General features: G+C 35.8%; 1 protein-coding gene across 7 annotated transcripts; it reads right to left on the bottom strand.

Annotated features, from left to right (window-relative positions):
* Positions 1-2364: 2364 nt before the first annotated feature.
* On the bottom strand, positions 2365-11269 carry LOC128894762 (transcriptional repressor CTCFL). Of its 7 annotated transcripts, none has more exons than XR_008461621.1 (14): positions 11031-11269; positions 9236-9412; positions 8926-9149; positions 8491-8855; positions 8202-8371; positions 7974-8110; positions 7692-7842; positions 7477-7618; positions 7117-7389; positions 6908-7044; positions 6541-6683; positions 6230-6460; positions 3049-6121; positions 2365-2983 (listed from the first exon to the last, which is right to left on the bottom strand). XR_008461621.1 is itself a non-coding variant. In XM_054156738.1 (14 exons), the coding sequence occupies exons 3-14, from the start codon at positions 9363-9365 to the stop codon at positions 6062-6064; spliced, it is 2163 nt and encodes a 720-aa protein (XP_054012713.1). In that variant the 5' UTR covers positions 9366-9412; positions 9665-9734; positions 10603-10944; the 3' UTR covers positions 2365-6061. The 7 variants fall into 7 exon arrangements, 5 of the variants coding, with proteins under 5 accessions (XP_054012713.1, XP_054012712.1, XP_054012716.1 ...); XR_008461622.1 differs by having other exon boundaries at positions 3078-6121; XM_054156738.1 differs by lacking the exon at positions 11031-11269 and adding exons at positions 9665-9734; positions 10603-10944 and having other exon boundaries at positions 2365-6121.
* Between the last annotated feature and the right edge of the window lie 952 nt (positions 11270-12221).

The raw sequence follows: 12221 nt of genomic DNA, 5'->3' as shown, positions 1-12221 counted from the left end.
CATTAAAAAAAATGATTTTAAATATTTGAAACACCATAAGTTTCGTACTCTTCGTAACTATCGTTTTTCCAATTAAATATCAACAGGGTAACCGTTTCAAATTAATTTCAAACAATTTGAATCGCCTCCATTGAGTGGTGTTTATTATTCCTGAAATACACCATTCGAATTTTATATTTATCGAGCAAGATAAATTACAAGTCATTTTTGGGGGGGTTAGGAATCTTTCGCAGGACGGAGAAGATCGACAGGTCGTAATTTACTTTCCCGGGGTCTCGTTCATCGTAAAATTCAATTTCATGCACGTTCATTGGCAATAAAAATGCTGACACTCGGGGGTAGCCGATGTCAGACATGTTTCTAACCAATAAGAAGAGACAAACAAAGACACGTCGACGATGGTGGCAGAGACTGATGACGTCGATCACGATATTTGACTTCTGGTAGCCAAGGGGTTAAGTTAAATTTATGAAAGGGTCGCGTACCCGTGGCAGTCGACGATACCGGATTAAATTGCATTTGTACGATTGCAAAGAAACAACGCCTAACCTCTGTTTGCTCTCGGCGTTGCCTCACTTCTCGCTTAATTTAAGTTCGAGTACAAAATCATTCTAAAATTCCTATTGCCTATACCTATCACGTTCACACAGGGAACAAACTGGTTAGCATCGCCAAGGAGCTCCAGAGAGTAGATTTCAAACTAATAGTAATAGCAAAACCTGTATTACTCAATCTACCGTCATTTTGTTTGTTCATTGCGCGATATCGTTTGATTCATGTGTATAGGAGTGTAAGATTACACGGTTGCCCACAGAAACGAACACGGTTAGGTCATCGTTGTCTACGTTCATGGGCCGTCTAGGTGGTCCTCGTGAAAAGGAAACTGTATAATATATGCACGCGCGTTTTATTGCGGCACGCGAGCAAACATAAAGAGAAGGCAACCGCATTATACGCGACATGGGCCCACCGATACACTGGTTTATCTTATGTTCAGTGATGGGATCAAGGGTGACGCAAGTGGTATCAATACTTTTCAATTTCGAGCGTTCGAATGCCTAACGGAAATTCAAATTAAGGGGGCGTTTCTCTGTGAACGCACAAAAAGAACCATATTTTCAATAATTTTTTTCTCAGGAACTATTGCATAAAATTGAACGAATGTTTTTTCCCCTTAAAGGTATGATTAAGGAAAGTAAATAAAAAATTTTTTGTTGGTAAAAAATATTTCGTCATTTATTTACAAAATAATATGCATGTGTGCAAAACAAAAGTTATACGCTGGCGCAGGTGATTTTTGCTCTCCTGGTAATCTGAAACAGAAAATCGAAAAAGTTTATTAAACTATGTCGTCACACCTATGGTCGGAACCTCCACTTATTTATTTCATCGAAAATAAACAAAATGGCAGCGTTTCTTGTGAAAGAGAGAAAAAAAAAAACACTTTTCTTGTACCGTAAATCAGGTGCAATTGTAAGTAAAAATCAAAATATCAACTACTTGGAGGTTCCGACCATAGGTGTGATGACATAGTTTAATAAACTTTTTCGATTTTCTGTTTCAGATTACCAGGAGAGCAAAAATCACCTGCGCCAGCGTATAACTTTTGTTTTGCACACATGCATATTATTTTGTAAATAAATGACGAAATATTTTTTACCAACAAAAAATTGTTTATTTACTTTCCTTAACCATACCTTTAAGGGGAAAAAACATTCATTCAATTTTATACAATATTTCCTAAGAAAAAAATTATTGAAAATATGCTTTCTTGTGCGTTTACAGTGCAATGCACCCTTAAACCAATTTGTGATCTACAATTATATTCAAAAAGGTATAGAAATTTAATTAGATTTGTGTAACACCCTTAAGTTTGCATCTCATCTCTTCCACTGTTAATCCTACAATTATATTTTATATTTTGGGTTCATTCTTCTATGTACCCTCTTTTTTCTTCTTTCATAACAAATGCAAGGAAGACTGTAAACAGGAATATGAAAAATAAAATAAATAGGTTCCACTACCTGTATTGGTACTTTCCAAACCAGGTCCACATTTTTCCAGAGATATAGAGTAGATATTCAAAAGAACTTTCTCCTATGCTTGGGAAGCTTAGAGCTCCATTACCATGTTCAAGTCACATCCAATGTTATCAATTCTGAATCAAATAAAATGCCCTAGAAACATAATCAAATTTTCTAATTTCTATTTGTTTGAGAATGCATGATTCCACTAGCTCCTAAGGAATCTCAAACACTATTCTCAGACTTTACTTTAGATTTTATGCATTTATGGCCCATTACAAAAACGCAGGTGATTTCAGGATTCAGATCAGGAAAGAAGATTCGTTGCATCACAGTATCCATCTCAAGAACTCATTTATTTTTATTTTTACAAACAAATCTGTACATTTGATTCTTCGTTCAGAATTTGTCCAACACCGATTGCTGGTTGCTAGTTAGGTTAACCGAAAGAGGTTCGACACACGATTACCCGGGCACCGAACCGAAAAGGGTTCTCACTGACATGGATTTTCAGGTGGTTCGTAACCTCTTCTCCTACGTAGAAACCACCGATACGCTGTCGCGTAAAAGAATGACCGTGGGAGGCGAAGAGAGTGCATTCGCGTGGGCCTGTATCCTGTGCCACGTCTATTTGTCCCCATGTCCGTTTCGTTTGTCGACAGTAGTACGTAAACGCTGTCATGTCGAGATTATCTTTTGGTGGAAATCCAGTCACCGTATATCGTTTCAACCACGAGCTTATCTTATCGAAACACTTTCCCCATTCTCAATTAAGAATAGTGGATCCTAATTATGTCTTCATTAATGAAATTCACCGTCGGTAATTAACACTTAGCAGGACTCTGCGACACGACACTAGCATCATATCACACTTCACGCTAAACTAGATCAGAGGTTCTCATTGTCAGACGCCACTTTCCCCTATTCCCCTTGATAAAGAACAATTTTTGACAAATACCCTACAATAGCATTTAATGCTTATAGTGTAATAAAATTTGTAACTGTTTTTTTTTTAATTATATACATTTCAGTATTTTGACTCCATTAAAAAACCTTGTTTTCGAATCTGTCGGTATGGCCATCTTCAGGTGAAAATCGTCTTCAGTTGTTTTTTTAAGTAATAATTACCATCAGTAGGAATCTTTACCATCAAATCATCAAACGTGAATTTCTTAGTACTCTAGGTTAGATTACAATTCTATTTTTTTTTCTCAGACCTCGCATACTTGTATGAGAAACGCTGAACTAGACAATGCACCATGTACATTAATATTTATGTACCATTCCAGTCTATCAACAAAGTGTAATTACATCGCCGTAGTGATTTATTCGATAGGTCGTAACAAGGATAATGCGGTTCAGTAATATTTAATTATAGGTTATGGTCTATATGAGATACACAATCGTTGAAGATCGATGTCTCGTGTCAGTAAGGGAAATAACGTTTGGCGCTCGGTAATGTTGGACCGTGTATTTCTTCGAAGTACGGTATAGTTGCCAAAGAAATTGTTACGGCGCGCGAGAGCCTATTAGTATTAGCCAACGTTTACACTAGCGATCATCAAAGTTCGCCGACGTCGGGCAAATCGTTTGCACGCACGAAATTATACGCATATTGTTACATCCGCTTTCAATCGACATTCCTTTGAAAGAGAGATTATTATTACATCCTACGGGCACACCAGGAATACAAATGGAAGGCGTGAACCACTAGGTAAGTGAAACGAAGGAATTGTCGCTGTCTTCAATTATAAATCGTTCGTTCTTTCTCAAAAATTTGCCACCAAGACATTATTAAATTAATACACTCAAATAGTTTCATTCGAAACTATATAATTATACTTAAATTAATGAATTTAATTAAAGTAGCGTCCATGCAACTCTACACTTCTAACCTCGTTTATCTAACTTCTCCTGAAGGGTTACCAACTGTAGCCTTTTCGAAGTAGTAAAACTATATACTCGTATCTTTCAGTAGATATTTACGTACTGTCACTTATGATTTTATTTAATTTTAATGAAGATTCTAATTGAAAATTTAGAACGAAAATTATATTCTTGGCATATTTTTATTTTATTGCATTCTTAGTACACATAGGGCACATTAACAATTGTGCCTCAGCCAGTGGCCCTTCTAACTCATATTTTATTTCCGAAATAATTTGTATACTTTTTTATTATGATCCAAAAATTGTAACATCATTCTTGTTAATCACTTCACTATCTTATTTTATTAAAAGCCAAAGCTTACTAATGAAATAGAAACTTCAGCGTGATAAGTGTGATGTAAATATTGATAGTCAGTTTTACTATACATCGTTGTCCTTCCTTTCATTTATCAACGATCATACTTGCTGTAACTATAAACATGAATAAATCTACCTTCAATGAACTATCGCGTGTTCTATAAATGCTCCCTGATAAACGAGACGATGATACGTAAATATGTATGGGGTTAACGGCCGTAAGGGGTGCAGTTGGGTGCGGCTCTTCCTAATAACGCTAAAGGTGGAAGCAAACGCATCGGGCGTCATGGATTATTTACGGAACTGAAAGGCAAATAGACGATGATCGATTCCCAATGTCTTCTTTTTGTTTTAAAAAAAAATAATAAAGAACATAAACAATGTCGATGACATAACATTTATTATAGAGAAAACGCTACACCATTTTTCTTTGGGATAATGTATGAAAGTGCCTCGCCTCGAAGCGCACGCAATGATTATCAATCATTCAATTACAATTTTACAGATGAAGTGTAAAAAATTTTACAGTATTTTTACAATACATATTCCGAGTTACATAGCATAACTTACAACCAACAATGTACGAAAAACTGTGTGTAAGATTACGTTCACGCTAATAACACAATTGCATAATTGAAAAATCGTGTAATTCGTACGGATGATAAAATTGCAATATCTGGATGTCGCACAACCGTGTATTACATAGTAAACTGTTACAGATTGAATCAACGTGAAATATTTCAGATTCACTGGAATTCTATTTAATTTATTACAAATATAATCTGTAAAAGCAGAATATTCTACAAGTCCTGTGTTTCAGTGCCAACATTTGTTCAAAGAAATGGTATGGAAAAGAAATAAGCATTACAAACACACCGGTGACCTTAACATTACACTCAGCATAAAGTTATTTTCTGCCATTCATACATCTATCTGTGAACAAAAAGTTCGGTTTCGTATAATCATAATTATTAATAGCATTTGTAGGTACTTATTTGTAAAATGACAATTTATTACTATTATTATTATGAAATACGTATATACAATCACGAATGTAACATCTTTCAGTTGAACGAAAAAACTTTAATAATTTTTCCGTTACTACTGACTCTTATATACATACTTATGTATATACTGTGTTAGTCACGCTATACACCGTAAAATTCGATCGATTCAGCGTTCTTTTCTTCCTTCTAATCACTCATCGAACACGGTTTTGTCTCTAAAATGAGGTATTATAATAAGCATTTATTTACACTGCAGCCTCACTTCATTTTGTAACTTCATCTTTGTTATCCACATTCCAAGAATGACCGACATCCAGTTGGTTTAGACATCTTAGTACGCGCTGTGCTTTTATATTAAGTTTTTAAATAACTTGTTTAAAAATATTATGCCAACCTATATTACTAATATAGTTATGTCTCATTGTTAACGTGCATTTGTCAGTTTACGTTGCTTTTTCAAAGAAGATAGTATTTTTCACTGATAATAAGGTAAAACAATATTTTACATTATTATAATTGTACATTCGCTTGATATTTCACTAAACCACAAAACTACTGTTTCTTCATAAATTATTACGTACATCTAATGCACTAGTGGCAAAAAATGTTCTTGTACCATGTATGTGGACCATTCTAGCCCCCGGGAAGATAGCTCCATTGGAGCCATACAGTTTTTAAATATCATAGTAGTACACTGCACTCACACAGTATGTACACTGACACTGTGATAAAGATAAAACATTTGACTATTACGTAAGTAGGTGTTCTTTCGCATTCGTTCTTATTACGATATTGTCTGCAAAATATTTATATTGCTGTTGGTCTCTTCCTCTTCATCTTCCTCCTGTAATATTGCAATAAACATACCAAATAAGGAACCGTATTTTCAAAAGATAATAACAAATGTATCAAAAGATTAAGAAATTAATATTTAAAGATCAAAATAATTTACCTCGTCAAAACCAAAGCAGGTTTCCATTTCTTTCTGTAGCTTCGGATCGCTTTGCGTGTTTTGAGAGGCAGACTTAGCAGCCGCTGATTCCAGTTTCAGTTCGTCAATTTCTACGTCTTCCTCTTCTTCCGCTTCATCACCTTCTTCCCCTGTACCGGTTACAATGCCACTTTCTTGACTTAACGGGTCTTGCATTACCAAGTCTCCGTCTTCGCTCGCTACGACGGCCATCTGCACGAAAGAACAAGATCGTGAGACATTTATACATAAATATTGTACGCAAGTATTTAACGCGGTGTACAATTGCATACCTGATCAGTTCCTTGGTTATCAGCTAGTTGAATAACTTCTAATACGACGTATTGTTGACCGTCACTTCCTTCGACTGCCATCATGTCATCTTCGTCTTCTTCTTCTTCTTCTTCGTAACCTTTAAGTTTAGAAGCTAAATCACCTGTTTTCATAACATAACACGCGGATATTAGTCAATGACCTGTATACAGATCACATCGTAAGTGTCCCTGTGATTACAAGTCATTCACCATATGTGTGTCGATAATCTACATCATTCATCGAATATTAGATACCACGTCGGAAATGACGAACTCGAGTAGTTAAGAATTGTACACATATAAGCGAATTAAATAAATTCAACATTTTCAAGTAACGAGGTCTAACCTGTCATAACTTCGACTCTCTGTCCATCTATGATTTGGATTTTCTTCTGTCTACCCATCTTCAACGCCTGTTGCTTTTCTTGTAGCGATGATTCTGGATCGTGAACAGCCATATGTCGAATGAGGTTTCCTTTATGTCTAAATAATGAATTTGTTAAGTAACTTTGTTCTTTCTTTTATGTAGGATTGTGAATTTAAAAAATTGTATACCTAAACGGACGTTCACATTCGGGGCATTGATGCGTCTTCTCTTGTGGTGGAGGAGGAACATAAGAGGGATTATGGTAAAGATTACAATGCCGTTTGAGAAGTTGTTTTTGTCTAAATGACTGAAAGCAATGATCGCATTGATAAGGTTTCTGATCTGTGTGAATTAACATATGGCTTTCAAGATGTCGTGCCGATATTGATGCGTACGGGCATAAATCGCACTTGTAGCATTTTTCTCCCTCATGGGTTTTACTGTGCAATTTATAGCTATATCTGCGATGCAAAAAAAATAGTGTTTTATGTTTATAAATAAAATACTATTTGGTAATTTATACCGCACAACTTTTCTCACGTACTTACCTGTCTGGGAATGTTTTTCCACAGCGTTTACATTTCAAGGGTTTGTCGGAGGTATGCAATTTTTGTACGTGAATTCTGAGATCCGTCTTTCTTCCGCAAGTTGTTGGACACAATTCGCATTGAAATACTGGTTTATCGCCAACTGTTACATACGGCATCATAAGTAACATTCTAATTATTAAAGCTCTTATAAATAAACATAAAAAGTGACATACCGTTGTGGATCAGTTTATGAGCTTTCAAACTGTTAGACTGAGTGAACCTTGCCTGACAGAAATCGCATTCATACGGTTTTTCTCCAGTATGAATTCGTAAATGTCGTTTTAGCTTAAATGTATCAGGGCTTGCATATGTACAATGAGGACACTGCAATGCAGAGAAAATACATTGTATACTATGTATACGAATGACATTACAGATTATGTGTAATGAATGATTGTCGAGAGTAGTAAGTAAAAGTATAAGTATCGAGTAGCGTAAGTAATCATATGATGTACCTGATACGGACGCTCCCCTGTATGACATCTAATATGACGCTTCAGTTTAGACAATTCAACCGATGCATAATCACATTCATGACATTTATGCGGTTTTTCATGAGTGTGCCTATATCGCACATGTCTAACAAGTTCACCTGCAAAGCAATGCAAAAATTTCCTTTATCGGAGAAGTCCACGGGAAAGTGAAGTTCGAGAACCGTTGATTTAAAAATAATTTTTACTCACCAGAAGTTGTGAACGCGCTGTCACAAAATTTACAATGATGAGGTTTGGTCCCAGTGTGTGTATTAACATGGTTTTGAAGCGAAGCTAATGTTTTAAATCCTCTTTCGCAGACACTGCATTTGTGTGGTCTTTCTTCAGAATGTGATTTCATATGCCGCGATAACAGATACCTGGGTTATACAGGTTAAAATTTTTTTTTTTTTGCAATGGTAATATGTTACTTCAGCTATATTATGCTAAGCAAACAAATAACAGGAAACAAAAATAATAAGACGCTATATAAATTTACCGTTTCGGACTGGTGTAATTACAGTAATTACACATGTGAGCTTGAGTAACCGTTTGGGATTTTTTTGGTAGAAATTTAATAATTTTGGTTTTATCATCTTCCGCCTCCGATTCCACTGGTGCTTCATTATCTTCGTTGTCTTCGAAATCGTAAACGGTAAGGTCCTGTTCACCTTCTCCTTCTTCACCCTCTGTTCCTTCCCTTTCCGCGGGTCTGCTTTCTTTGTCTTCCGAATCAGGTTGTTGAACAATTAACACGTAACTAACTTCGCCGGGATTTGTATCGGACGGTACAATCGTGACAGTTTGATATGCATCTCCAGAGTTGATTACAACTTGATTGTTTCCATTATTAGCAACTTGTCCCTGCGAATCAATTCATTTTTGTAATAATAGCATATATTTAACTAATATTTAACCAATCATTTTCTCTTACATCTTCGTCGCCTTCAACATTTTCAAGTTCTTCAATTTCATGATATTGTTCTTCTTGAGATGTCTCTCCTTCATTTTGTGCATCAGTTTCTTCTACTTCTTGAATTTGCACTTGTGTCATTACAGGGGTTTCATCGCTATTGGCTTGATAGTAATATTGACCAGATTGGTCAACAAAATAAGTTCCACCTTCTTCTCCACCTGACAATCCTTCCACTTGTTGCACTGCAATGTGGTATAATAATAATAATGCTTACATGTTTTGTTATGCACATGCAAGGAAACTCATTAATACATTGTAAATTACTAACATTGCACATGTTGCAGTTGCTCTCCCTGACCTCCCTCTATCTCTTTGTTAAATGTCTCCAAGTATGTTTGTATCTCTGTCACAGATTCTTGCCCCTCTTCTAACTTAATTGTTGCTACGTTGCTCGTCATGATCGGATCATTAATTCATCAATTTAAATGTACTTTCTCTCAATAGTCTAAAACAGTATTGATAACACCCTTCATTGTACAATACAAATAAAATGTTAAATCTATATATTACTTTTATATATAATGTACTGTATATTAAACTGGTTGCATAAGTCCATAGTACATATTGCTTATCATTATAGAAATTAATCCAATAAATAATAGTTAATCAAGCATAGTTTAATGTTTTCATTAAATGTTCTAGTCTTCTATGTATGAAGTATTGTTAGTATTAAAATGAAATATTATTTATAACATACCAATTTATAAAATTGTAAAAGGAATTTCTCTTCTGCATCTTTTACTTATTTAGTATAAATGAAAAGTCTCCTGTAAGGAATTAACTATTATCCAAATAATGCCTTTAAAAAGCTTTGAAAAAGATAGAGTTTCAAACAGCTTATCAGATCCTTGTACTTCAAGACTTAAACTATGTTTGTTTAGATAGGAATGTGTAAATATGAATGGTTTCGCAATTCAGAGTATACAAGCATATTACATACAAGTAACATTAGTTGCAATGAATTACCACAGAAGAAGTGGTAATAAATCAGACATAATCACGTGAGAATTAAAGGAGGAAAACAAAAGGTTTAACAGAAAAAATGATATAAATTATTGATACTACATTTAAGAAGTGAAATGGGTTAAAATTGAAATTCATTCTCTGCCGTAGGTAAAATTGGAGGTAAAACTGCTTAAGCTGTACTTGCTTAACTATGAATGCCCAAGTGTAACATGACAATACAATTCAAAACATACAGACATGGGCATAAACATATATATATGCATTTTCTTTTTACTCATTTTATACAAACACGAAATGCAAAACATACAAATGCTTTTCATTAGAACATTTTATCTCTACCAGTTCAGGAAACATACGATACGATAGAAAACAGTAGAGGTTTGAACAGCCCCAAAAGGAAATTCGGAGAGGCTTTCAAGGTATAAATTATGCTTGTTTAGCTAAATAATGCATAAATATAAGTGTTGTTGCGATCCAGAACGTACAAAACACATGTGGGAATACGAATGAACGCGAGTTCCGCCAGAGTGGAGGAGGGTAATGCACGAGACATCGTGGTTGCGTGGGTATTACGGAGAGAAATCAATATCTGGGCGAAGAATTTGACGGTACGAAAGAGCGGACGGGCGCATTCACGAGGGAGCGAGCAGGAAAATTGGCGAGTCTGACCACAATGTTGGCGATCACCGAAATTCAGCATATCGGCGTATCCCTGTAGTTAAGTCGAACGGGATTGACAGGAGCGACACACGCTGCCGCGGTACGCCATGTAACACGCGCAGCGGGTAATGCGAACGAGGATAACGCCATGAGGCAAAATGTGATCGCGACGCGATGGACGAAGGAACGCGTGGAGATACGTAGTCGGCCCAACAAAGTTTCCGTAATCGTGGACCCTTGTCGAACAACGGGGCCTCCGAAGTTGCGCATTCTGTCGGAAAGCTTTTAAGACAACGCCGGGTGCTTTCGATTTCAGGACACAGGGGGCATTAACGACAAAAATTTCAGAAAATTATCACCGTCGGCGCTGTCATCAATATGGAGGACGCGACGGAAGGGAATACTGGCCGTTCTGCTACGTGCTCCGTACAACTCACCGATCTTTCGTGTTCTTCTCGCGACTAGTGGTCACAGGTTCCCTTCAGTTTCACCGAAAATCGTCTCTCTTCCCACGGAAATGTATTTCTACGCTTCGCCAGGCCTCGGTTGCAGCAAGAAACCTCGAAATTATTATCGCTTACCTCCGTAAACTCACGATCGTTCGTGTGAGGGCGTTGTGTAAGACCCGGAGAGCAATATGGCCGATCGAACTGCGAACGTTCAAATGCTGCGCATCGATAGCTGCGCAATGGTACGCGTCACACTCGTCGTGTTTACACCGGACAACCGTCGTTTTAGATACTTCCGGGCGTTAAAACTTCCGTTATCTCGCTAACTTGGATCGAGAGTTTTCCTTCGAGGATGCGTTAACGTTTACGGTTTTTTAATACAAAAATGTTTCTTTAAATACGTGGCACCTGAATCGATCTCGGTATGTCAATATTTCTACTGTTAAATGTATTTCCACCGCGACGAGGTTACCATTTTGCTACGTTCACGTACAAGCAGATGTGCACTGAATAAGATAACAAAAATGACGCCACGCTGAAAAGAGCGGGAAAGTAGTGCTTGGAGAAGGGGAAAAAATGCAGAATTTTTTGTGAGAGGGGGAAATCGTCACTCGTTTGTTAAAGACATGTTCTTATAACCAGTATTGGATAAAATTTAATCGAAGTAACTATTGATTCCAACTGATGTGGATAATCGTTGATCGTTTACGATCGACAGTTAGAATTATACATTTAAATAAAACCATACGGTTAAGTATTTATGTAAAATTGTTTTTGTCGGAATTTTGAAAACTTTCGAGGTTAATGATATCAATGAAAGATGTATGATAATTTGAAGTTTATACTATGCAAATGATATAATTTACATATGTTGACAGAAATGGATTCAATAATTACTTCCTAAAAATCTTGTAATTTTACTGTTTGGTATTCAAATTACTGCATAATTTTGTAAATATTAAGTATTTAAATGTGACTTACATACATATAATATAAGAAATAATTTTGCTTGCTTATGGAATTGAGCATTATAGAAATTTGTACATTTTGCAATACAATAAAATCAGAGAAAATTATGCAGTTGAATAATGCATGATTCCCATTAACTATAAATATATTAAATATATTTTTTATTAACATAGTATATAAAGTCAATACTAATAAAATATTCGCATATAA

Source organism: Hylaeus anthracinus, unplaced genomic scaffold (genome assembly GCF_026225885.1).
Source record: "Hylaeus anthracinus isolate JK02 unplaced genomic scaffold, UHH_iyHylAnth1.0_haploid 4, whole genome shotgun sequence".
Taxonomy (NCBI): Eukaryota; Metazoa; Arthropoda; class Insecta; order Hymenoptera; family Colletidae; genus Hylaeus; species Hylaeus anthracinus.
The sequence above is the reverse complement of the archived record's forward strand: the minus strand, read 5'-3'. Positions and strand labels throughout refer to the sequence as shown.